This window comes from Peromyscus maniculatus, chromosome 5, assembly GCF_049852395.1.
Source record: "Peromyscus maniculatus bairdii isolate BWxNUB_F1_BW_parent chromosome 5, HU_Pman_BW_mat_3.1, whole genome shotgun sequence".
Taxonomy (NCBI): domain Eukaryota; kingdom Metazoa; phylum Chordata; class Mammalia; order Rodentia; family Cricetidae; genus Peromyscus; species Peromyscus maniculatus.
The window spans coordinates 114715005-114742767 of record NC_134856.1 but is presented as its reverse complement, the minus strand read 5'-3'; the positions used below and the strand labels follow the sequence as shown (position 1 = coordinate 114742767).

General features: G+C 43.2%; 2 protein-coding genes and 1 pseudogene across 10 annotated transcripts in view; 2 read left to right on the top strand and 1 right to left on the bottom strand.

The window, feature by feature from the left end:
* The window catches only part of LOC102908962 (serpin B6), a 97245-nt gene that overhangs the window by 26082 nt on the left and 43400 nt on the right, over positions 1-27763 (top strand). The gene's annotated exons all lie outside the window — the stretch shown is intronic.
* LOC143273453 (small ribosomal subunit protein eS10 pseudogene) lies at positions 1391-10140 on the top strand (annotated as a pseudogene). The gene has a single exon (XR_013051549.1). The product of XR_013051549.1 is annotated as a small ribosomal subunit protein eS10 pseudogene (transcript).
* Positions 7610-25869, bottom strand: Nqo2 (N-ribosyldihydronicotinamide:quinone dehydrogenase 2). Of its 3 annotated transcripts, none has more exons than XM_076573143.1 (7): positions 25714-25869; positions 22103-22189; positions 19291-19548; positions 17246-17376; positions 15680-15793; positions 13797-13898; positions 7610-10671 (listed from the first exon to the last, which is right to left on the bottom strand). In XM_076573143.1, exons 3-7 carry the CDS (start codon positions 19328-19330, stop codon positions 10495-10497), a joined length of 564 nt encoding a protein of 187 aa, XP_076429258.1. In that variant the 5' UTR covers positions 19331-19548; positions 22103-22189; positions 25714-25869; the 3' UTR covers positions 7610-10494. The 3 variants fall into 3 exon arrangements, with proteins under 3 accessions (XP_076429258.1, XP_042134260.1, XP_006983570.1); XM_042278326.2 differs by having other exon boundaries at positions 19291-19518; XM_006983508.4 differs by having other exon boundaries at positions 19291-19455.

Genomic DNA, 27763 nt, shown 5'->3' with positions numbered 1-27763 from the left:
ATCTTAGGTGTCCCCAGTGAAAGAGTCGTTCAGCCCCCACAGAGGGTTGAGAACCACTGGCTTAGGTAGTCGTTTGTCATACCATAGGAAACTGTACAAGGTTTGCCTTTGGCTCTATCCGAAAGGATTCAGTTGGTCAACTCTTGGAGCAACTCCTTAGAAGGCACCATTAGATATCTATTAATTTTTTCCTGGGGTGGGGTGTAGATTTTGATTACTTTTAGGGCAACATACCTTGTTTCCAGCTTTGGTTTCTCTGATTAGAACTAGCTCTTAATAAGTTCCATTGATCACCAAAAGCCCAGTTGTGGTTGCTTTCTCAGAGGTAGAGGAAGGGTTGAATGCCAAGACATATAGTTGCAAAAAGGAAACCCATGATTTAAATGTGTGCAGAAGCCCCAGGAAGTAAGAGTTACCCTACAGGGAACTGGGCTTTGTAGCTCTGTTGTGCCTCCTCTAGCCCATGGTAGATGGACCCACGGCTCCCTTCAGACTGCCACCAGAGGGCAGCAGATGCACATCACAAGTATTTAGGAATATGTCAGTCACACCTATTTGCTTTGCTCTGGGAAGCTCTTGTGTAGCCCAGGCACATCATGGACCAAAGTGGCCTTATCAGATAAATGGGACAAGTCAGGTATTTGGAATCCATATTTTGTTATTTCTGAAGCTATTGCAGTCTTATTTAGAAAGTCATTATGTCTAGATTCTTTAAGTGTTAAAATTAAAAAAATAAGTGTGTGTGTGTGTGTGTGTGTGTGTGTGTGTGTGTGCGCGCGCGCAGGTATCTATGGAAGCCAGAGATGTTAGATCTCCTGGAGCAGAAGTTACAGGTGATTTACAGGTGGCTGTGACCTGCCCTATATGGGTGCTAGGAAGTGAACTTGGTCCTCCTCAAGAGCAGCACTAGCTCCTAACTGCTGAGCCATCTCTCCAGCGCCTATGCCTATATCTTGAAGTATTTTCTTTTAGTAGTTTCAAAGTTTCAGGTCTTACCTTAAGGTCTTTAATACAATTTAAGCTTCATGATGAGAGACAAGGATCTAGTTTCATTCTTTTACATGTGGATATTTAGAGGCTGAATTTTCCTTTTTTTCTTTGTCCAGGATCAGGTGGCTGTAGTTGCTTGGGCTTATTTCTGAATCCTCTGTTCTATTGCATTAATCTACTGTCCAAGGAGTTTCCCTAATCTTTTAAGGGATCTCAGCTCAGGCCAAACTAGGATTTGTGGCTTTGACACAAAAATATAATTTCAGGACTAGCCAGTATGAAGCAGAGCTAGGGTTTATTTTATTTATTTATTTGGCATATATATATATATATATATATATATATATATATATGTACATATACATGTGTGAGTGCTGGTGTGCTACTGAGAGGTGGGGCCAGCTATCCCATGATGGGTGGGACCAGGTCTTCTTTACACAGGTACATTACCATGGCTTCAGGCAGCAATTTAGACCATGGGCATCCACATGAGCTTTGTTGGTAACATGGGCCATAGACATCAACATGGCCCTTGGCTTTGTTAGGACCACTGACTTATTCATAGCCCTCAGTGGCTGCATGAGCTACGAGCCTTGACATGGCCTCAGATAGTTACACATGTCACTCAAATCAGCCTAGTGCCCTGAGTTAGCAAAGCCTGAGGACACTAAGGCATCAGGCAGTGGCACAGACTGCATGTGTCCACATGGGTCTCAGGTTTCATCATGACCTGGGTCAGCAGCATGGACCACTGACACTAACATTGCCTTCCATGGCATGGTGGGCCACGGTGGTCCTTCAAGGAGGTCCAATCCAGAAAGTGAACCTTTCCTCATCTCGGACCTCTGTTGTTACCCAGGGCCAGGGAGATCCCATGGCCAGGCAGCAGGTTCGGGGCTGAGTATGCATCTGCTTAAGCTCCAGGCTGTTGTACACCATCCAGCCAACCCTTCTGGGCAATGACAGCAAGAAGATCTTAGCCCTCTCTCACGCCTGTCACCACCATTACATGTCCAGTTCCGCCTCTCTCCATCATGCATGGGTCATTGCGTTTTTCTATTTTTCCCACCTCTCTATCACATATTTCTGTGTAGTTGTTCTTGCTTCCAGTGGTATGGGCTTCTCGTAAGAGTCATACTTCACCTTTCCAGCCTCTATCTCAGACCCTGAAGCTACTGTGATGTTGATACCTAAGAACCAGATTGCCATCTATGAACTCCTTTTTAAGTAAGGAGTGATGGTTGCCAAGATGTCCATATGACCAAACACCCCTCACTGGCAGTCAATGTACCAACCTTCATGTAATGAAGGCCATGTAGTCTTTCAAGTCTTGAGACTACGTGAAGGAGCAGTTTGCCTAGAGACATTTCTCTTGGCACCTTACAAACAAGGGTATCCAGTATCTCTGAGATTACCTCCATCTACCTCAGGAGATGGTGCCTGCCACCCTGTGTGCTGCAGCAGCCCTAGATTGGCAGGTCTTGGCCCAAAGGTCTAGAGCAGTGGTTCGTAACCTTCCTAATGCTGGAACCCTTTAATACAATTCTTCATGTTGTAGTGACCCCTGGCCGTAAAATTATATTCATTGCTACTTTATAAGTGTAATTTTGTTACTGTTATGAATTGTAAATTATATATCTACATTTTTGTAGATAGAGGTTTGCTAAAGGAACCACGACCCACAGGTTGAGAACTGCTGGGTTCTCTAGACTCTAGAGGGTGAGCAACCTACAAGATTCACAGGAGAGGAGGCAGAGAGACACCTACAGAAGGAGTGCTGTACCTTCTGGGGCTGACAAGAAAGCTGAGGCTGGGGCTGGTTCAGCAAATGAATTCCAGTTTCGAGGCAGATTTGGTCATGGTCTGCCACCTCAGTGAAGCTGGAGAGTGTTTTGTGTTGAATAAACTAAAAAGAAGAAAAAAAGTCACACTCCATTGTCTTAATGATAGTTCACTTACTGGATTTTGATGGGTGTGGTGGTTTGGATGTGCAATGTCCCTATGGGCTCATGTATTTGAAACCTTGTTCCCTAGTTGGTGGTTCTGTTAGGGCCGTTATGGAATCTTTAGTAGGTGCAAACTTGTTGCAGGAAGTACATCTCTGGGGAGGGCTATGCGGGTCTGCAGTCTTACCCCACTTTCTGCTTGCTTTCTCTGCTTCCTGCATGTGTGTGCAGTTAGCCATCTCCTCCAGGCATGCCATGCCTTACCGCCTTATAGATCTTTTCCTCTCTCTGAAACCATAAGCTGAAACAAGCTCTTTCTCCTCTCCAGCTGCCACACTGTGAATTGGACCATGTTATTATTTCATAGTCATCATTTGCTTAGAGTCAACACCTTCCCCACTGTCCTTGCTCCCCATGTCCACTACATTTCAGCCTTTTTTCTTTTCTTGTATTATTGTCCTTCTAAAAAGACACATAATTTCAAGAAATTTCTTTTTTAATGTTTATTCATTGAAATTATATATTTTTTAATTTGTGAAATGTGTTTATTTTTCTCTTAAGGTCTAGATCGGGTTACTACTTTTGCAGCCCTTTTAATTTTTCCTTTGTGTTGGACAGTGAAACTGTCCAATAGTAGTTTTGAATTTGTGTTTCTTGAGACATATGGCACTTATTAAATCTGACAACCAAGTAATATCATCGATAAAATTAATGTCTTTATATAAAACCCAAGAATTCTCACCTCCTGCCTCTTTCTCATTCTAGAACTCCATTTAATTAGGAAATATATCAGGTCTTTTTTGCTCAATTCACCATGCTTCTGAATCCATTGTTTTCATTCATTTCCTTACTTGGCCAGATCTCTGGGCAGGAGTGGGGTGGGGATTACACTTGCTTCGGTGGAATCCAAAGGTTGATGTTGAGATGTCTTCCTCAGTCATTTATTTTTTGAGATAAGTTCTGTCACTGAACTTGGATGGAGCATGACACTTGGGTTAGACTGGCTGGCTAGTCAAGCCTGGGATCTGTTGTCTTCACCCTCTAGCACTGGGGTTACAAGCACATACCTAGCTCTTTTGGGTGGTTACTGGGGATCATACTCAGGTTCCCATGCTTTCACAGTAAACCCTTTACGGCTAAGTCCTCTTTCTAGCCACTGTGCAGATCTTTTAGCTCATTAATTCTCTTATCTGTGTGCCTACTAGCTAACCTAGCCACAGTGTTGAATTTCAACTTTTACGTATTTCAACTGTAAAAGTTGTATTATTCTGAAATTTACTCAAATTACAGACTTTTGAATGTCTGTAGACACTTTACACATGGTTATTTTGTGTAATGTTTTATAATGCTACTATATGAAACTCTTGGCTGATTAAAGATTGTTTGATGTTTTGTGTTTAGTCAAAGATAATGTTTTACTTCCTTGTGTGTTTGATTTTGGAATGTTTGTATGAAGCTCATCTTAGCTCTGGAAAATGCCATAGTTATGGAATGACGTTTTCCTTCAGGAACAATTTATACTCTTTGTTTCCTATTTCCTATATCAAAAATTGGTCTCATTGCTTCATTTGAGGCCACTTCCTTTAGATTTCTTCTGACTTTGTAGATATGGGTGCCATAGGTTCAATCCAAGATTCTATGGTATAGGACAGATTTTTGTTTTTTTCTCATCCAGAACTAAGGCAGAGATAGCCTGTCTGCTTTTAAAAACAGAGTTTTCTACCTTTTCACAAGGAGAGGCCCTTTATAAATGGTCTCTCTTGGTTTTTGTTTGTGTATATGTGTTTGTGTGTGCATATGTTTTCCTTTTTTTGAGATAAGATCTCCCTAATAAAACCAGGCTGGTTCGAACCTACTAAGTAAGGCTTGGAATGAACAGTGGTTCTCCTATATCTACACCCAAGTTCTGGGATTATAAAGGTGTCACCAACCCCTTATATAAGGATGATTAGCTGCTCACATCACATATACCTGTGGTGTAGTTTGGCACCATTTGTCCACTTTTGTTGGTGAAAGCATGAGACCACAGCAGCCCAAGGTGCTGTACATGCCTATCATTCGGATGAAAGTCACTAGTTTTACTGTTGGGGTGTAAGCTTGGGGATATACTTAGTTATTTCTTCACTTTCTCATTTTAGTAATGTGTTTAGATGTTTGTTCATAATGGTTTATCTGATAGAAGTTTTGCTACTGTAGGAGAGCATTTTGGAATAACTTGTCTACTAAAGAGTGAGAAATTAGTCTTAGCAAGGTTTAACCTCAGCCAGACACCCAGTGTGGTGGTTTTTGATCTGATTTGTAACATACAATCTGAAGCTTATTAGGGTTTAACCCAGTAGGTTTTTAATCAACCAAATGGCCAGATGCATTGCATTTTAGCATGTCAGTTCCACCTTAAAGAAAAAGAAATGGCTAGGGCTAATAAAAATTAGATGTAGCAGTGGACACACCCTCCCAGGTCAGCACCCTAGGACTTTGGGATCCCAGGCAAGGATTTCAAGTTGTTTTTGAGGCTCAAGAAAGAAATTACTCTATTGGCTTTTCACTGCTGTGACCAAAATACCTAAGAAAGAAAATTAAAGGTAGAAAGTTTACTTTAGCTTACAGTTTCAGCCCATTGAGAGCAAGTCATATCACCTCAGACAGGAAGAAAAGGGAATTTATGAAGGGGCCAGGGCACACCCCCCATGGACATGCTTGTGTCCTGCTAGGCCCTACCTCCCATCTTTCAATATCTCCCAATAAAGAAGTCTTATAAATCTATCAAGGGATTAGTCTCTTGGTTAGGTGAAAGCCTCCTGATCCATCTGTCATTGGAAATGCTCTCAGACACACCAGAGAGCTATTCCACTAATCTCATAAACATTTTTAATCCAATTCAGCTAACTATCACAGTTACTGATGCCAGGACTGGGGACACACTGGCTTCTTGCTTGTTAGGTGGTGTAATAATGGAAGGCTAGACCCCTTTACACTGCAGATGGGAAAACTGATACCACCAAGGACTGGCTGCTGTGCTTAAGGCCACTTAGTCATGTTGGGACTGAATGATGTATTAAGTGTCTCCTACCCCCACCAGTTTGCCCAGTGACAGATATTTAATCCCTTTCTCCTTTTGCTTATTAGATGCTGCTATATACTGAACCCCTCTGGAGAGAAAAAGGTTTTGATAAATTGCATGGCTTTAAATTTTACTGGTTTTTAATATAATCATATTTGTTGAATTACTCAGATTTGCTTCCATTGTAATTGATACAAATCTAACCCAGACCATTCAAGCCCCAATGGCAGTCTATTCTCTCACATAACTGGAAGGCTGACGACTAATTCTTGCAGACATGCATAGGTCCATGTTTCAACAGATGCCACCAGAAGTTATCTCTCTATAGCTTGGGCAATCTTTCCTTCAGCATGGCTTTGGTTGTAGGCTGACTCTTTCTATGTATGGTTTCTGACTTATAGTGCCACAACTCCAGGTTCTACATCAAGAAAAGGCTTTATTTCTCAGTATGTCTGTTCAGTCCCTGAATTTAATTTCCTTGCTGGCTTGGGTTATTTCTGGGCCACAGAACACATATTGGTCAGGTCTGTCTGATGCCACAAGTGGGTACAAGGCCACCACTGTGAAAATAACATAGCTCAGCATAAGGACAAAATACCCAAAGGGAAATCAGTGTTGCCACCAGAATGACCAGGGAGATATGTGAGATGAGCTGAGTATCCACAGTACCACATACCAGCTCAGTGGAGGGCCATGTCTAGGTTCAAATCCTACATGCACCTCTAGAGCTGTGACCCTGGAGCAAGAGTCTTAATCTAACTCTGATTCATCTTCTGTGCCTATAAAGTGAGACAACTAACTGTACTTGCTCATAAAGCTACTACAAAGATTCAATGAGCTACCACACTACTGAAAAGGTTAGCAGTTCCTGGCATATTAAACATCCATTATATATACATATGTATTTTAGATACTTTCCCTCACCATTATAACTAGTATTGCTAACAAAACAACAACAAAACCCAAACAGCTGTTAGTTTCCCAAATAATTTCATTTTCTCTGTATTTCCTTAAGATCTCTGTCTGTGATTGGAATGCCTGGTCAGAGAACCAGCCATAGAAAAGCCCTTGATTTTTTTTGCTAGATAGCTCTTAGTGGTGCTAGGCCAATTACTATTGTCCCAGCAAGGGAGCTCAGTACTAGTATAATCCAGGTGGAATAACACTTTAAAGGGCAAAGCTGTTGGTCTGGTAGACTCATCATTGGGAAGGCCTCGTGGTACAAGATGGGTTTCTCTAAGGATCCCATTTCGCCTCCATCACTGAATTGCTCACAAACAACCTTATTCCTGATCCCTGCAGTTTGACATTTTTTTTTGAGAGGGTGGGGGGCTTGTTTTCTCCACCTTGAGACTTGTGCCAGCATCTCTGTTCCTTGGAGCTGTTAGGATTTCCCCCAGAACCCCTCCTACTTTCTTGCATTGAGCAATGCTTCCTTGTTACCCAACTCGATTCAGAATTGCTCAGAGAACAGAACTCCACAGAGCCAAGTACTACAGCCCACGAAGAACCAGTTTCCAAGCTACAGACAGGACTCAAAGGGGAAGTCCACAGCACAGCAAAGCTAAGACTTTTTCTCAGGGGGTTAGGAAAAACAACACACTCACACCTATTCTGGTTGTTTTTCTCTTTATTCTCTCGTGTTGAATCTGAATCCCTTTGATCTTCACAGTTATACATACCCAACAGAATCTTTCAGGCAATATAGGAGTTACATTTGAAGGTCACATTCCATTTCTTAAATAAATGATTAAAAAAAAAACCAGTCATCCTGACAACTCACAAGCAATAAATCTAAATAACTTGTCGAAGAGCAAGGAAGTAACATTATTTTTCAGTCAACTCCCTGATTGGTGAGCTGTAACACGCAGCTGCAAAGAAAGAACCATTGTTACCTATCTAGAGAGGTGTAGTGCATAACTGTTTTTTCTATGACCTTGAAGCACTGCTCCTAGAGATGCAGCAGGTAACTGCTCTACCTGCCTGTGACCTTGAAGTCCATGCCCCTGGGGCGTGGCCTTTTGGGGACCCTTAAGACCTGAGATGCACATATGTTCTCTCTTCTCTACCTTGTGGTTTTGGATATGGGACTGACTCAGATGACTGGAACAGCGTTCCAGAATTCGAGACTATTCTGTTCTGTACAGTGAGTTTTTCTCCTTAATAAATTGCTTTGCCCTTTAAACACACTCCGTGGGTTTCTTGTTATAGAGAGGTATAGTCTTATAAAGGATTTTAAAGGAGTTATAAAACTAAACTACTGAGGAGTCTAAGAAAAATAAGGAAATTGTATACTACATCCTATACTTCTGAGTGTAATAAACATTTTAAACTAATATTTTGTGATTAACAGTTGTAAAATGCAGGGCTTTCTCAAACTCTGAGTGTTTACATTGAGAGAAATATGTCATAAATGCTCTGGTTCTGATTTAGGATTACCTTAAATCTTTTAATATAAACTTATTCCACACTCTCCAAGGCATAGTGACACAAAAAGCGTTTTAAATCTTAAAATATATTTTTCTGTCCTGTGTCAAACTTTAGACCCATAAAAAAGGAAACTTTCAACTCTTCCTTGGGGCTATGAGGTCAGATTATTGTCTGTAGCCCTGGCCAGTTGGAAAATCTTCTCCTGCAGTATGTCTGAACAAAAGCTGTTTTCATTTCTAGACCTCAGTTAATTGCTCCCTGTCACCTGTGCAATTTCAGGACCCAACATAAAAACAGTTAGTTGGCTGAACTTTGAGTCTTCAGGTTACATACCCATATTATAAAACTGAGGTTAGGAACTCAGTTAATAGAACAGAGTTAATCACTGTCCTAGGTTATCAGCCAGACCTAGCAAGAGAGACTGACACAGCAATTACATTGCTCTGCACCTTTAACCTTGGTTCAGCAAATCAGACAGCTAGCTCTTATGTCCTTGTAAACTGGACTGCTTTTCCTGGGAATAGTTTATCTTAAAAACCATTAGCAAGGTACCTGGTCTAATCCAAAGCTACTTTAAAGCTTTATATCGGCTAATAGTGTACAGCTATCTTGGCAGCTGAGGAAATTCAGCTATTTTTCTTTGTCAACCTGAACTGTGATCTAAAATAGCTCTTAGGGAAAATTTATAGTCCTTTACTTGTGTAGCATTTCTTTGTATTCATTAAAACTCTGTATAAGCTAACATTATTGATATCAAATGCACAATACAGCTTAAGGAGGCGTCACCTTCTAAATAACCCACAGATAAAAATGCCCAGAAAATCGGGATGTATTAATGAGATAAACACACTACAATGCAGGTAGTGGGGGACCCCCCACATACATATACATTATATCAGATACCAGAGAAAAGTATGTAGCAGCAACAGTGTGAAGGCACAGCATAAACAAAAGACATTCTGAAGTCTGTATTCTTGTAAGCCTTGCTTGAATGAGATATACCCATCAGAGTTTTTTTTTTTTCTTGTGAGCTGACACCTTAACTTCAATTGCCAACTGCTGTTGCTCTGACACAGCCAATGGCTACCACCAGACAAGGATTTTACAAACCCACAAAGGCCCTGTGCTCCTAAAGGAATGGTGTGGCCATTTCCTTTTGTTTGTAGAGCAGTAATTCCCACTGCCCTGGTGATGAAGGATTTAAGCAAGGTGACATAGCTGATTAGATGTGAGTAAGGTCTCAGCTCTGGAACTGCTAGTGTTTCTGCTTGGGAGGCAGAATTAATAATGTCCTTAGATATGTGAGGCCAAGCTGAGGTTATCAACTCCCAAGGTGTAGTGATTTCTGAAACCTGGGATGACAGCAAGGTTCCCTCTATTCAGAATTCTTGTCCTCTCATCCAGTACTGGAAATGGGGAGCTGTGGGACCAGGGCAGAAGAATTCCTACTTCCTAATACTCTGGGGTCCAGCAATTCACAAAGGCCCTGGGTGCTAGCAACAGCCTTGTCTTCAGTAGAGATATCTCCATATATCTGTGCCTATTTTTTCAGAGTCATTATTCAGTGTTAATCATGTAACACTGTGAACAGTGGTAGAATACTATCAAATGATTAAAAAAAAATCCTCAGTGTACTTACTTAATAATAAAAAAATCTTAGACTGCTATTCAATTAAAACATCATAATAACCCCCAAATCAAAAGAAAAAGAAAGTCAGAAGTAAATTCAAATTCAGTACTAAAACATTAGTTACAATGGGTTAAATAAAATGAAACAACAAACAAATCCACCTCCATGTTCAGGAAACTATACTATGAAGGTTGAGAGTAGCAAGAGAGATTTTAGAGAGACATTAAAGAAATGAAAAATGAGTAATTAACAACCAGGCAGAACTAATACAGCACACCAAGCTGATTATTGAAATATCTGATCTAGGTGCATGAAACTGAAGACACTCATTGGTGGGCACTGTTAACCACATCTCTGGGTACAGCACCACCTTCTCTCTGCACATACTTTAGGTCTCTCAGTGTGCTGCTTGTTAGATGTGCTCAGAGCACAAAATGTTACTCTTGGAAGTACCAAGGGGGTGTGCAGTGGATAGGCTCTTCCTTCCAGATGCTCTTCAGCCGCTGGGCCCATGATGCCACCATCACTTTTCTTTCTTCTTCTGATGAAACGTCAATACCAAAACTGATCTGTGGGGCAAGGACCTTAAATCCACAGAAGTGTAATATGCCATGCTGAAGTCAGAAAGGAAAGAACTGGTCATAACCACATGCTATGTGCACACAGTTAAATTAGTAAGAAGGGGAAATGACATGAGGAATACTTCAAAAAATTATAAAACAAATGCTACAAATTTACAACCCATTTCTGGATAGCTGCAGGATAGAGTGCTTCATAAGCAGAAGAACTTGGCTAATGAGTCCATCACTAAACATTACAGTTTTGATGGATTTGGCAAATTCTGCTACATTGAATGCTATGTACAGAGAAGTTACTTTAGCTATGATGTACTGCTATAGAAAGTTGTTGACCATTATTATTAATCAAAACAAATTTTAAAAAGTATTTCTTGTATACCATTTATGTACAACAATAATAAACTAGTAAACACTTTTTATGTAAGGATCTATCTAGGCCATTAGGAAATAAATTACAAATAATTCTTTCTGGTGGTGTAGATTAAGTGGACTTTAAATTTTTTATATTGTTTACCTTTCTTCTACTATATGTTGTTATAAATTAGGTAAAGTACATGTTTCTAAAACAAGATTTAAGCTTAGTCAGTGACATGTATGAGAATGGGTAGCCTTCAGAGAAGGAAGCTCACAGGGTAACTGCCCTTCATGGAGCAACACTAACCCACTAATTGTAGTCATCTTTCAAAAAGAGCCTAGTTTCTCCCTAGAAACAGCACACTTGGTCTTCTGCACTATGCTCTTCAAAACTTACACCCTCATCCAAGCATTCCCTGTCAGGTGGAGTTAGAGGACAAAAAGCCTACATACATGTTGTTATATTACTTTCTGCTAGACGACATGATTTTATTTATTGGAAATCAGCTCTTAAAAATCCACTGTTGGGGGCTGGAGAAATAGTTCAGCAGTTAAGAGCACTTGATGCTCTTGCTGGTAGTCAGAGTTTGGTTACCAGCACCTACATGGCAATTCACAGCTGTCTGTAACTCCAGTCCCAGAGACTCAAATACTCTCTTCTGCCCTCTGTGGGCATTGCACACATGTGATATATAACATGCATGCAAGCAGAACACTCAAACACATAAAAACAAATCTTTTTCAAAAATAATTTATGGGGCTGGTAAGATGTGTCAGTGGCTAAGGGCATAGACTGCCAAGCCTGATGACCTAAGTTTGATCCTCAGGACCCCCATGGAGAGAACCAACTCCTGAAAGTCATTCTCTAATCTCCATGTGGATACTGTGGCATGGAGCCCCTGCTCTCCTCTGCCTCAATAAATAATGTAATTTTTAAAAATTAAATAAAAAATTTAAAACATTAATTATCATCAGTAGGAGAATTCAGCAAATGGACTGGGTGAAAAAGAGAGAGGGGAAACCAATAGCCTTCATAAATACAAAAGGAACTTTTAGATTATTAAATTTAAAATGGTAACAGTGGGCTAGGGAGACAGCTCAGATGGTCAAATGTTTGCTGTGCAAGGATAAGGCCCTGAGTTCTGAACTCTAATCATAAAAAAGCTGGGTCTGTAACCCCAGTATATGGGGGGGGGCAAATATAGGCAGATCCCAGGGCTCCCTGGCCATCCAGTCCAGCCAAATCAGCAAGTACCAGGATCAGTGGGAGATGTGATCTCAAAAAATAAGGTGGAAAGTGATCAAGGAAGAAACTTGACATTGACCTGTAGCATTCACACATGTATGCATGGGCAAGTGCATACACACACACACACACACACACACACACACACACACACACACACACACACACACACACACCACACAGGAGAGCAAACAAGGCAAGGAGTGAACTTAATTATATACTATCTATATAAAGGAAACTCTTACTGTTTTTTGAAAAGATATAATAGAATAATTTCACTAACAGAGAGAGAAAGAGAGGGGGAGAGAGAGAGGAGAGAGAGAGCTAACAAATGAGTTAAAAAACGCCAACATCTTGCTGGGCAGTGGTGGCACATGCCTTTAATCCCAGCACTCGAGAGGCAGGGCAGGCAGATCTCTGTGAGTTTGACACCACCCCACCCCCACCCCACCCCACCCCGTCTACAAAGTGAGTTCCAGGATAGGCTCCAAAGCTACACAGAGAAACCCTATCTTGAAAAAACCAAAATAAATAAATAATGAAATAAAAATGCCAACATCTCAATAGAAATGGGGAGTAAGAAATGAGAACCTAGAAAGAAAAGGGACAGTTCCTGAGAACCTAGAAAGAAAAGGGACAGTTCCTAATTTTTATTTATTATTTTGAGACAAGGACTCCTATATTTCAGGTGGACCTCAAACTTGTGTAGCTAAGGATGACTTTGAACTTCTGATCCTCCTGCCTCCACCTCCCAAGTGGTGATTATGGGTATGTACTCTCACAACTAGCTTATAAGGAGCTGGAGCTCAAACTCAAGGCTTTGTGTACATACAGACTCATACCTGCATCTTCTGTCCATAATGTCTACATTCACAAAAGCAATCACTCGAGCTATTAAGTACAAGCCTTCCTTTCATCTAGACAGGCATCCCTCCTCACCATATGAAAGAGCACATCCATTTTGCTTCCCAGGTCTCCTAAGAGTCTTTGCTCTGAAGTCTGCCTCATGTTCTCTTTCCCTCACTGGGGAGTTCCATACACATGGGCATCCTAGCCTGTTGGAACTCCCTCTGACATTGCCTTTCTCCTCAGTAGATGGTTATTCTTTAGCCATTCATCTTCCAGGGTGTTCAGAGGCCCAAGTGAAGCCATCCAGATCACAGGGTCTGTAGTACCTCTCACCAAGGCTAAGATGGTGCTAGCTTCATAGAGCATTGTAAGTCTGGGGAGGGCTCTCCAGGCCTTGGTGTTGCTCATCACTGGTACCCACACACCTGGTGCCACCTCAAGGCTATCACAATCCCCAGAAAGCATACAGTAGGCTAACCAGGTTTGGCTTAACTTTGGGTCAAGCGTTATTAAAAGTTGTATGTCTTTCCTTTTAGCCAGTCTTTAAACTGCTACCAATTAAAAAAATAAGGATAAAATAATATTTTCTCTATCTAGTTGCGAGTCAAATGGAGTGTCAAGCTTACAAGGCATATGTGTATATAAGGTGCAGTAGGGAGGGGGAGTGTCCAGTGCGCCAGCAAAGCAGAGAAGGCTCACAAGGCCCGTTTACCTGGAGTGGCCATAGGAAGTACCGGAAATCTCCACTGACTCCAGCTCTTGTGTACATCTCAGCCGTACCTCCCGTGGTTAAGGAAAGGAGGGCTAATTTACCCTGCAGGCAAGGGAGAAAGTAAATGCATCATGGGGCTGCCAGAAGAGGAAACCGTGCTCCTGGGACCTCTACAGATTAGAAGGTCGGAAGGGAGTCTGAAGTCAGGTTCCTTCCAGGGTAGACAAATGTAATCTCCCCATGTCCCACAGCCCCATCTAAAGGTGACAGCTAATCCCCTAACAGGGATGGGGACAGAGCAGGCAGCAAAGGGACAGGTGAATATCAAACTTCTGGAGGGAACTAGGTTTCAGAGACCCCGTGAGAACTGAACTACTGACCACAGGGCTGATGGGAGGTGATTGAAGCCCACACAGGATGACCATGCAGTGAAGGTCAGTATCTTGGTTACTTGACTCATTTTCCTCATATACATTTAACATTTAATTCTTGAAGCTTTTAGAATGTAAAGCCATTTGCTTAGTAGAAAGTCCTCTCAGTAAGACATTTACAGATACAATGCATGGTACCTACCAGGTTTTCCACACCCTCTCCTAAAATATAGGAGGTGTATGATTATCCCCCCACCCAGGGTGGGCATATGGAGTCCAAAAGTGTAAAATAGTGTAAAATCAGCCAGAGTGTCACTATAGCTGGAGAGTTTTCCCTCCGGGTCCCGCCAAGCCCCAGCAGTCCCTGAGCCCACTTATAAAATAAACATTCAGACGCTTATATTATTTAAACTGCTTGGCCATTAGCTCAGGCCTATCATTGTCGAGCTCTTACTCTTATATTTAGCTCATTTCTATTAATCTATACTTTGCCACATGGCTCATGGCTTACTGGTACCTTACATCTTCCTTGTCCTGGCAGCAGCTGCAGGCAGTCTCTCCCTTCCCTTCTGTTCCCTTAATTCTCTCTGTTAGTCCTACCTATACTTCCTATCTGGCTATTGGCCAATCAGTGTTTTATTTATTAACACATTTGCCATACAGAACATCTCACAGCACTGTCACAGAGTCAGTACCCTGAGGTTGGGGCTGAAAATGGTACTGTCCATGTCATTACCCATTTCACTCTTGCCCAGTACTTAGCCTCATAGTTCCTTTTCCTTGTGTGTAGATTAGTTATAGAAGGAATCTTAGAGGGTCTTATTAATAAAATCAAACCTGTGGCCAGTTATTGGGGTGAATGCTGGAAGGTCAGAGAAGCAGAACAAGCCACAGCTACCTCACCTGGCCATTTCCTCAGCTGACCCTGTTTCCTCAGACTGGAAGCCTCTGAGTCCTCATCCAGAATGAATTTCAGCTGAAATGCTGCTCCAAAGCCTGAAACTGTAACCAGCTAAAAGCTTCTAGTTTCTGGTCCTCATGCCTTATATACCTTTCTACTTTCTACTACCATTCCCTGGGATTAAAGGCATGAGTCACCATGCTTCGCTGTATCCTTGAACAGATGGATTTCTGCCTCTGGAATGCTAAGATTAAAGGCATATGCTACCATTGCCTAACCTCTATGTTTAACATTGTGGCTGTTTTGTCTCTGACCCCAGATAAGTTTATTAGGGTGCACAATATTTCAGGGAACACAGTACCACCACAATTAGTGTAGATGCATATCCCCTATAATCAAAAAGCTCTGTGAATTTAAAAAAGGATGCACTTATCATCCATGGAGTGTGCTGTGCATACATTAAGTGCTTAATGAATATTTACTTTCCTAATACAAAGATGCAAACTAGAAATGTAAGTTGATAGATTCCCTCCCCACCCCTTCCCCCTTCCCTTCCTCTCCTTCCTCCCACTGGAAGGATCTGTAGCAATTCTTATCCCCAGAGAACATACCTTGAGAAAACCAGAGTCATAAAAGCCTGGGATGTCGAAGGCAAACCCTTGGCACAGCACCCTATCCATCCAGCCTTTTAGGATTGCTGGAACGCTGAACCAGTATAGTGGGAACTGGGGATAGACAAGAGGAAGAAAGTAAACTATGCTCTGTCTCAGGATTCATACTTTAGTCCCACTGACCTCTCCTTTCAGGGCACCCAGCAGGCAAAGGTAGCCTATAGGATCTGCTCAGTGGGCACAACATGGTCCAGTTGCTATTCCAGTGACGGTCTCCTGATGACAGTTCCTTATGCTAGCCACAAAGTAGACAGTGAGGATGTGTGCTGGATAGTTTTATGTTAGCCTGATACAAACTAAAGTCATCCAAGAGGAGGGAGCCCAATTAAGAAAATGCCTCCATAAGATCACGCTGCAGGCAAGCCTGTAGAGCATTTTCTTAACTAGTGATTGATGTGGGAGGGTTCAGCCATTGTGGGTGGTGCCACCCCTGGGCTGGTGGTCCTGGGTTCTGTAAGGAAGCAGGCTGAACAAGCCAGGAAGCAACACTCTGTGGCCTGTGCATCATGTCCTGCCTCCAGATTCTCACCCTATTTGAGTTTCTGTCCTGGCTTCCTTCCATGGTGGCCTATGAATGTGGAAGTGTAAGTCAAATAAACCCTTTCCTCCCCAACTTGGCTTTTGGTCATGGTGTTTTATCACAGCAATAGTAACCCAAATTAAAACAGAGACTTGCAGTCAGTGAAGTCCTCAAATGATGGAAATCTGGGGAGAGCAGAGCACCCCAGAAGTGCTACCATGACTGTTCTTGCTCAGAGATCTCAGGTGATCAGAGCCCTTATATACTCAACCCCAGTTCCTGTTGAGTTTGACTTGGATTTTCATCAGTGCAGCAACTCTTCAGAATCACACACTTATCTGACTGTCCATATTACAGGCCCAGGTTAACTGCACCCTGTCCAATGCTGGCAGGAGTGGTCAGATGGAGTTAGTACTTCTGGAAGTCAGTCTGTGGGGCTAGTTCCTTCTGTTGTGGCTTCTCCTTCTTGGGATATATACACCAGTCTGTGGTGTGTGTGTGTGTGTGTGTGTGTGTGTGTGTGTGTGTGTGTGTGTGTGTGCGCGCGTGCGCGCGCGCATTAATGTGTAGGTAGTAACTAGTGAGAGGTTGCCCTGTTAGTGGTGGGCATTTAATGCAGGAGTTGGCTAAACTGCCTTGATAAACTGTGCAGAAAAAAGCTGGTTCCCAGCTAGCTGGCATGTCTGGGGCAGGGGCTTTGGGAGGATAAAAGCAGAAAGACTGGCATGATTCAGATGCTTCTGGGACTACTGAGCCAATGCGTACATTCTTGATTCATACTGACTTAGGGAGTCAGAGGTTTGATTAACACTGACTATAAGGATCTCTTTATCAAAGTAGGAAAGTATTCTAACTAGGGTTGTAACTAGGAAAGGTATTTCTAGTAACCATGTACATGTGCTAAAAAAAATCACTAGTTCCAAATGTAATGTTCAAGTGTTTGTTCATAGGATGAACCTACTCAGTAATCTGAGGAAACAACAAACCTGAAATATCACTAGATCAGCTTCTTGCACCTTTCTCTGCTCCTCAAGTATGTCACTGGTCAAAGCTGTCTTCTTGTAGGCCTCATAGGTCTCTATCCCATATCTGAAGACTTCAGGATTAGAGAGGGCACCTAGGAAGGAAGAATTCAATTTCTCAGTCCCCAGCTTGTCCCAGTTCCCAGTTCCCTTGTTACAGTTCCTTCTGTAGTTTTGGTCAGGCATGGTACTGCCCCCATGCATGCCACCGTGTTCCCTGCCATGATGATGGTGGACTAACCCTCTGAAACTGTAAGCAAGGCCTCAATTAAATGCTTTCTTTTATAAGAGTTGCTTTGGTGTCTCTTCACAGCAATAGAGCAGTGACTAAGACACCCAGTGAAGTAAAGGCTTCACTTTAATGGTACTGGTCTCTTGTTAATCATGGCTGAGTCTTCAGCCCCAGCTGACCAAAACTACAGAATCTTAATTCAAAATAGTAAATATGCAATGGCCCCAATAGTCTTTTAGCAACTCTCAAACTTCCCTGTGGAACTTCACAACCCAGGTCTATTGTCTGCATTTCTCTTAACATTCTTTTTTTCCAAGCTCCTACAGAACATCTCACCAAACTTCAACTACTCGATGGCTTTGCTCACCCAAAGTTCCAAAGCCCTTTCACAATCTTCCCCCAAACAACATGGTTAGGTCTGTCACAGCAGTACCCCACTCCTGGTACTAAACTCTGCCTTAGTTAGGATAACTACTGCTATGATGAAACACCATGACCAAAGCAACTTGGGGAGGAAAGGGTTTATTTGGCTTATACTTCCACATCACTCTTCAGCATTGGAGGAAATCAGGACAGGAACTCAAACAGGGCAGGAACCTGGAGCCAGGAGCTGATGCATGGAGGGGTGCTGATCACTGGCTTCCTCCTTATAGCTTGCTCAGCTTTCTTTCTTTTTCTTTTTCTTTTTGGTTTTTTCGAGACAGGGTTTCTCTGTGTAGCTTTGCGCCTTTCCTGGAGCTCACTTGGTAGCCCAGGCTGGCCTCGAACTCACAGAGATCCGCCTGCCTCTGCCTCCCGAGTGCTGGGATTAAAGGCGTGCGCCACCACCTCCCGGCTCAGCTTGCTTTCTTATAGAACCCAGGATCACCAGCACAGGAGTGGCCCAACCCACACAGGCTGGGCCCTCCCCCTCAATCACTAATTAAGACAATGCCCTGCAGGCTCGCCTACTGCCTGATCTTACTGAAAATGTTCAAATCCTAGGAAGCTATTTCCCCAGAATTAGTTTCATTGTGCTCAGGTTCCCAGGTACGTAGAAGCCATTGCAGCAATGATCCAAGTGGATCCAGCCACTGTCCTAGAACTGCAAGCCCAGATAAATCTCTCCTCAAGTTGGTTAAGTGTTCTGTGAGAGGTGAAGAAGCTGACTAACGCAACCCTCATACTTGCTTGCATAGCACAGATATCTCTGAAAATACAGAAAATGGGGCTGGAGAGGTAGCACATACTGCTTCTGTAGAGGACCCAGATTCAAATCTTAGCACCAATGTCCAGAGGCTCACAACTGCCTGTAACTCTAGCTCCAGGGTATCCAATGCTCACTTCTGGCCTCTACAGACAACCACATGCATCTGCACCTACCCTCACATAGACATACACATAATTAAATAGAATAATCTTTCTTTTAAAAGAAACCTCGCTATGTTGGGAGCAGAGGAATTGGGTTGCTAGGGGACAGGAATGACAGAGACTGGCACCATGGACTCTTGACTTGAGACTTGAGGTCACAGAACAACAGTTAGATATTGTTGACATTTTAAAAAATTATAAAATACGGGGGCTGGAGAGATGGCTCAGTGGTTAAGAGCACTGACTGCTCTTCCAGAAGTCCTGAGTTCAATTTCCAGCATCCACATGGCAGCTCACAACTGTCTGTAACTCCAATATCTGACACATTCACACAGACCTACATGCAGGCAAAATACCAATGCATATAAAATAAAAAAATTATAAAACACAGAAAATTTTAAGACATATGATTTAAGCCTAGACTCACCAGTGATATCATTTCTTGTGGCCCTCGGCTCAAAGTTCATGGCATACAAGTCAGACACAGTGACTGTACATCCCTGCTTGCTCAGTTCTTCAACAGCCACTTTCTTCAGGGACCCATTTAAGGACTTGGGTTCTTGGTGTGCATAGATGATGAGCACTTTCTTACCTGTACCAGGGGAAGAGATGTTTCCTTTGAAGAGCACATCTTTTTGTCAAAACTCAGTGAAGACTAGGGTGAAAGTGATGGATAGGTATATTACTGCATTGGAACAAAGGAACCAGCAACCATTTAAATGGGTGATAAAATAATATTTTAGTACTATTAGAGTGTGCTGTAACTTGGGCTTACTAATACAAATTGAGTAGCTACTATTTTTTAAATGCTTGGGACCAGAAATGACTTGGAATTTGGCTTTTTCAGACTTTGCAAAATTTGTATAGACTTTATAAGTCAAACACCCCAAACTTTAAAATTCAAAACTGTAAGTGCTCGTGAACCCAATCTTTTTGACTCTGGAGATCTGGTAATCATGTGCTCAAAATTGTATCTTTGGATTGAGATAGTCAACCTTTACTCACAAATACAATGAACTAAACCATGTCTCCTTAGAAAACATACAACTAAAATCTTTTAAAAGCCTGCTCAGTTTGGATAACCTTTTATGACAAGTTTTAGCCTTTCTCTGTAACACAAAACAAAACAAAAAATAAAAGGAATTAACCTCCTGTGACTGGTGTATTCTGCTTCCACCTCCCCCACGTCCATGGACACCTAACATTTAAATAAAGTAGGATGAAGCAGACCCTGGTGTCTTGAGGGAGACAGAGCCATGTGGAACCTCTTTTGGTGGTGACATTGAGATAAGAAGATTCTAAGAGCAGACCATGAAGGCACTGTTTCTGTCATAAATAAGCATAAGGACCTGAATTTGGTTCCTAGCACCCACCCAAGGGTGTCAGCACATGTCTAACACTACTACTTAGTAGGGGGTGGGTAGAGATAAGAGAATACTGGGAGCTCAGAGGCTAGCCAGTCTAGGTCAATCACGGTGCTGCAGATTCCATTACAGACCCTGTATTTAAAAAATAAGGTTGAGGGGCCTGAAGAAATGGTTCAGAGGAGCTCTTCCAGAGGACCTGGGTTCAAATCTCAACACCTACACTGGCAGTTCACAATCATCTGTAACTGTAGTTGCAGAAGATCCAATGCCCTCTTCTGACCTCTGGATGCAAGACATGCATGTGGTACACAGACATACATGCAAACACTCATATACATAATAAGAGAATTTTAAAAATCAGGTGGAGAATGAGTGAGGAAGATATCCAGAGTCAACCTTCGGCCTTCTCATGTGCACACACATGGAAGTGCACCTGCATATGCATGTGTGCTTGTACACGTACACACACACACACACACACACACACACACACACACACACACACACACGAGCATGCATAGTAAAACTCTTGTGTGTGTACGGGTGCATGTCAATGTAAGTACACCTACATTATAGAGGCCAGAGGTCTGTGTCAGGTGTCTTCTTCAGTGGCTTTCTACCTTACTTTTTGAGATAGTCTCTCATTGAACTGATTTGGCTAGAGTGGCTGGACAGAGAGCTCCAGGAATGCCTCTGTCTGCATACTGGGTTACAGATGAGTGCTCCTGTGCCTGGCTTTTGTGTGGGTGTTAGGAATCTGAACTCAGGTCTCATGTGTGTTTGGCAAGCACTTTACTGGCAATCTCTCTGGCACTAAGATGTTAAACTCTTGGTTTGAACTTTTAGTCTAGGACCCTGAATAGAAAACACATGTTAGTTTGAAGCAAACAGTTTCAGGGCATTCATCTGAGTGTAAAGGTTGAATTCCACGTGTTGGGTTACTTATTAGGTTTTACTTTACTTTCTAATGCTACAGTGCTATAAAGGAACTGTACTTTGAAGGCTTGCCAAGAGAATGGATATAAATGAAATACCTACATCACTGTTTCTCAATTGGGGCAGCATTACCAGTCACGGGCACCGCTGTCAAAGGTGTGGATGTTTCTAACTGCCATAACTGGTAGTGGAAGGGGTGCTTCTGGCATCTAATGGGCACAGCCCAGAAATAGTGCTAAATACACTATAAGATGGCACCTGTAAGACTGATCCCATCTCAAATCAGTAGTACCAAAGGTGAAAAATCCAAAGCCAGGTAAAGGGACAGAATATAGCTCAGTAGAGTGCTTTTCTGGCATGTACAAACAAACAAATATTGTAAAAGCAAAGGAAAAACCCAAATCTATACCATAACATGTACAATAAGGTAAATCTATATGTTTGAAGTGAAAGAATTACAATGTTATATATTACTGAGTAAAAAATAATGAGTTGTAAAATTACATATGTGTCTCTGATGTGTTCATGTATATAATAAACACACACAGAGGCACTGGAGGTGGGCGCAGTGATAGAACACGTGTTTCTGGTGCATGTGATGCTGAGTTTGGTCCCCAGTACTGCAGAAGGAGGGGAAAGGTAAAGATGGAATCAAACCTTGGTCTAAAATAGAAGCCCATTTCCTCAGCTCCCCTTTTTAGGGAACTTTTTGTCCCAAGGATGGTTTCTGGACAATGACAGGATAGCCGTGCATCCCACTTTTTCTGGAGGAGGTTGAAATGGAAAAAGTAAAAATATGAAAGAAAATAATTACATGCAGTGATCCATGTCATAAACCAAGAAGATTCATATATGCATCTAGGTTGCTTAGGATTTTTAATAACAAATGATAGAATTTCTGGCTAAATGTCTTACATCTCCATAACAGGTCATTACCTGCCATGCTGGAGGGGATGGATTCTCTGATTTGGAAGAGTAGTCCAAAGTTTCAGAACTGTCTCTCTTCTTGGTGACTGCAACACTCTGGAAGAGAAAATAAACTCAGAGGAGGAATGGAAGATAGGGCTGAGGTCAGGATACCAAGTGTAGGCCTCCCAGTGGCTGCTTCACAAACACTTCTGAACACAGACTTCTCAGAGGGTGAGGCAGCCTCTGGAGAAGTGGGCTTCTGGGATAAACCACACACAATGCCAAACCAGCACTTTTCTGTGTTTTCTGGAAGCACTTGAACTTTCCATGCAGGCAGCTATAGAAGAATTCCTGGGAAATGAACCACAGATAAAAATTTGAGTGGTGGCTCCTCAGCCAGCCTTCCTGCATCCCAAGACTTCCCTTTTAGCTAGTGAGGCTGATAAGATGAAGGGTACTGGGGAAGTCAAGGGGGTGGTGTCACTGTGCATTACTGGGCCTTTTTCTCAACTATAAATAAGGCCAGTTAGGTGCTTCAGTCTTCCATCTAGAGTTACAGGGTGGCCCAGAGAAGTAAGAAAGAGGGCACATAATGGTGGCTATAATGTAATAGGATTCTAGGGGACCTTGGGAGATCAGTGGTAGGATATGTGCTTAGCATGTGCAAGGCCTGGAGTTTAATCTTCAGCACCCTCCTCTTCAGCAAAAGATTTTGGATAAAATGTTCTCCCTAATGGCACTGGCCCTCTCCAAAACAACTTTCTGGAGGGAGGATGCATTGGTTTGAATGGTTTGCATTTGGTGATGCTGTTTGGAGAGGTTGGGGGAGGGGGGTGCAGCCCTGCTGAAGGAGTAAACACTGGGGCAGGCTTTGGGATTAGATCGCCTTGCCCCACTTAGGTTCATGCACTTTGCATCCTGCTTGTGATTGAAGACGTGAACTGTCAGGTCCCTGCTGATGTCATCAGGCCTGCTGCTTGCTGCCATGTTCCCTTGTCATCCTAGACTCTTAATCGCCTGAAGCCATGGGCCACAATAGACTCCGTTCTTTGAGTCACCTTGATTGTGGTGTTTTGTCACAGTGACAGAAAAGTAACTAATATACAATATTTCCTGATATTGACAGGAAAAAACAAAACACTCAGATAAAAGGGAAAAACCAAACAGTCCAACTCAGAAATGGGTAAAGACATGACCAGACTTTACCCCAAAGTTATATAAACAAGCTTTAAGGATGTGGAAAGGCATAGTAGTCATTGGGGGAAATATTATGGCTAAAATCGAATAGCAAGACTTGGTGGCAGGTAGAGAGACTCTTTCAGTGTTGGTAAGGTGTAAAATGGTGCAGCTTCTATGGAAGGCAACTGAGAGGCTCCTTAAAAATTAAACAGGAAATCACTATGTTCTCCTCTAGTTTCACTTCCGATTATCCACTCAAAAGAATCAAAAGTAGGATCTGAGCAGGGCTTGGGGTATGGTAGAATATGCTAGTAATCCTGGATCAGGAGTTCAAGATCAGCCTCTACCAGTGGAAATTGCTGGTGATGATGGCTGCAGTGATACCCTGAAGAAATACTTTACTGGGATGAAAGGTGTTTGCCGCATTCAATAGAAAACCAATCCGTGTTACCATGCTCATATTACATGCTACAGGACTGGTGGGAGGATGGATTTATTTATTTATTCAAGGACCGCCTTGAGGAAAATGGAGGTGATTTCTCTGTCTTAAACCCTTGTTTGGTGATAGTGGTCGCATGCTAGGTGCTGAGGGCTTTTGGTAGGTACCAAGGGTTATGCTGGGTCAGTGGGTGGAAAGTTCCATGCTGGATGACATCTTCCCCAGGGTACAGTCTGACCTTTTCAAAGTCAGAATTGACCTCGATGTCCTGGAAAGTCAGTGCCAAGTATTTTCTTTTCTGATGAGTCCTATTTGCAAGTTAAATTCTTGTGAGCTGAGGGTGCTAAGGGTCCCCCTCCTTATAATGCCTTGTGGAAAGGATGGTCCTTAAGACAGGAGGTCAAATTCCTCCCAGGGTTCACACTGCATGTTTACAGAGCAGATCAAAAGCTTCATCTCTGGCAGAGCACTAATCAGATGACTTTCTCCTACCTCAGAGTCACTAAACATGACATGGACACCGCAAGTCCACATTTCCTCTGTCTGCTCCATTACAAGAAGGGTGTCAGAACAGAGGCAGAACAAATGGTGGTATGGAGCCAGCCATGCAAAACCCTGGAGCGAGAGAGAAGTCCAGGAAGGCAGGCTGGATCAAGTAAGGACCCAGTAAGAACTGACCTGGAGAGTTCCAGAAACGGCAAGAAAGCTTATTTAGTTGGGCTGTGGTTTGTTTGAAGTGAGTGGTCGGGAATGCAGCCAGGGAGCTGGATGGGGAATAACCAAGTGAACAGGGCAGGGTGAAGATTTTATCCTAAGATTAAGGAAGACCTTAGGCAGAGAGCCCCATGGCCTGATCCACATTTTCAGAGGTTCCCAAGGCCACTGCAGATGAGCAAAATACATCCTGAGATTCCCCAAGTGAGGGACCAGAGCCGCCTTAGTTGAGACTTTGCAGCGCCCCAGACACACTGTTCTCTCTCTGCAGCTCCCCTTACCTCACCACCCCTAGTGTACCATCAGCCCAGTTTCCACCCCTAGCATACCGTCAGCCCAGTTTCCACATTTACAGTAAACGGAGGGCGGGTGTGGGCATCAGAGTTGAATTTCCTCTTACTCAACTCCCCTACTCTCCTAGAGAAAGAAATGGGAAGAAACAGACAAAGTCCTCCTGTCACAGGCTCTTCACCCTCAGGCAGAGACGAGTTACTAGCTCTCCTTAGGTGGAAACTGCAAGTTACCCAGGTGTTTTGTTTCTGCTGCTGCTGTTTTGTTTTTGGTGGGAGGCTGTGGTTGTTAACAAGTCACATGAAATGAGCTCTGATATTTAGAGGTAAGTATAATTTTCTTAACACCCAGCAGCTATTTTGATTTTTCATTGTATTATTTACTGTGCCTCTTTCTTCTATACAGGCAGGCTCTATGTTGGTCATTCTAACAGCTAACATGTCATCCTGTAGCGACATCATTGACCGCCTGCTTTCTGTGATCACTTAGGTTACCCGCCCCCATCTGTATTTCACTCTACTAGAGGTTTCTCTGATTCACACAAGTTCAGTTTTCTGTATCTCTCTGACTGAGATTTCCAGAGATTAGAGGTTACTGAAACCGATAATTTCACATTAATAGTTACAGAAGCCAGTCCTTGAAGGCAGAGTCTTCCGCAGTTGCTTGAAGGCACCAGGGTAAGGGAAGGCACCGGTGTAGAAACTCGGCTCTGGGCTCCTCTTTGACTTTTACCCTTTGGTAATAAATATGCAGAGACCCGCAGCTGCTCTCTAACAAGTGGGCTGACAAAATGCAACCGTTTGTATTAAGCAGGACCTGGGCCTAATGTGGTAACGTGGGCTGATATTTTAAGAAAGGCTCAAGGTGCGAGGAACCTCCGGGACACGGGTCCACGGTCTAATTCGCAAGCTAAAACCCAGAAGGGGCCCCTTCCGTTCTGCATTCCCCCCAATCCCCAAGGTCGCTTGCAGGAAGGACGTGCACGCCCCTGGAGAAGCAGTGAACTGACTCTCACCTTGGCCTTCAGCAGGGAACACTGCGCACTGTGACACCACCAGATTCCTGGGCTTGAACGCCTAAAGCTTGCCTGCAGGCACCACGGCTGCGTACTGGGACCCAGGGCTGCTTCCCCCTTGGGCTCCGCCCCTCGCCCCGCCCTCACACTGTCCTCTGGCGGCCTGTGAGCAATAGCCCACCCACAACTCCGGCCTGTCAGTGCGGGATCGCGGGACTTCAGCTTCCCTTCCCAAGTCTCCCTGTCCTGTGACGCCCCCCATCCCCCACCCCCCCACCCCGCGCTGCCTGGGCTCCAGTGGTTGTGGGCAGGACAGGTTTGGCTTCTTGCTGAAGGAGACTGGCAGGAAGCCTGTACTGGGAGAAGGGTAGAGGCGCCCTTCTGCTTTGTACTTTATCACATACAGCCTCTGCATATATCCGGGTAAAACAGAACTAAACGCCAACAGCATAGTACTAGGCAATCAAAAAAGGAATGGGCCTTGAATACACCCAGCTCCAGTCCGCAGGGAATTTCCCAAAGAGCGGCCAGTCTCCAAAAGTTATTTACTTCATGATTCCTGAAAGAGCAGATTACAGGAACGGGGAATCAGAATAGTGGTTGCCAGGATTTAGGAGGGGAAATGGCTGCGACTATAAAAACAATCTTTGTGTTGAGGGACGCATTCTTTGCTCTCCTATCCATGACACTCCATGGTAAGACCCTTGCCAGATGTCATCACTGGGGGAAACTGTGAAAAGGATCTATAGGTCCACAATAGTTAATTAAAACTAAATGCTACAAGGCCAAGGACCTCCCTTAGAAGGTGGAAAGTCTTGGAACCAGAGCTGTAGCTGGCGAAGCTGGGGAAGGGAGCTGTTGAGCAGTGTAGTGAACGGTCTGTTTCCAGGCTGCTGTGGTTTGTGCTGCTGCCAGCCCGTCTGTGATTTTGACCTCCCCAAGGCCCCTTCCCAAGCCCTTTGCTTTAATTCCTAGTGTCCTGCAATGGCCCTTTTCAAATAGATCAGAAACTGCATATGATGGTGCTAGCCTGATATCCCAGGTATATATACTAGGAAGCTGAAACAGGAGGGTTACAAGTTCAAGACCAGCCTGTACTAAGGAGACCTTGTCTCCAAAAACAAAAACAAAACAAGCAAATAAACAACAACAACAAAATAACAATACAGAAAAAAGTTTCCACCTGTTTTGGGGTTGGGTTTTTTGTTTGTTTGTTTGTTTGTTTTGTGTGTGTGTGTGTGTGTGTGTGTGTGTGTGTGTGTGTGTTGGCTTTCTGGCTTCCTACTCAGTGACATCTTTCCAATTCAAGGAGTGGTGGTGTGATCTTTCTGCTACCATTTTCCTTGTATCCAGAGGTGGGATATGGCACTTTTACTTCACTCCCCAGCATATTCAGGGCTGCCTGTGAACCCTGACCTGGAGATAGTCTTCATTTGTAACAGAGCTGCAGGTATCTGGTACCTCAGAACCTGTGGGCTCATACATGACCAGAGTACAGCAGCATCAGTAACAAGAACGGGCTGGGCAAGCTGTTCTCCACTGGGGACTAGAAGCTGAATGGTATTCTCTGTAGCTGGAGAGCTTCTCTAGGTCCTGCCAAGCCAACACAGTCCAACAGCCCACTTACAAAATAAACACACAGACACTTATATTATTTAAATTGTTTGGCCTAAAGGCTCAGGGTTCTTGTTAACTGTTCTTATATCTTAAATTAACCCATTTGTATTAATCTATAAGTTGCCATGTGGCTGGTGGCTTACCGGTACCTTACATCTCGCTTGTCATGGCGGCAGCCAGCAGGTCTCTCTCCTCAGCCTTCCACTTCCCCCAATTCTCTTCTCTTAGTCCCGCCTATACTCCCTGCCTGGCTACTGGCCAATCAGTGTTTTATTTATTAACCAATCAGAGCAACACATTTGCCATACAGAACATCCCACAGCACTTCCCCCTCCCCCCTTTTTTTTAAAAAAGGAAGGTTTTAACTTTTACATAGTGAAATTATAGATAACAAAACAATTATCAAGCAAGAATTACAGTTATAATATCTAGT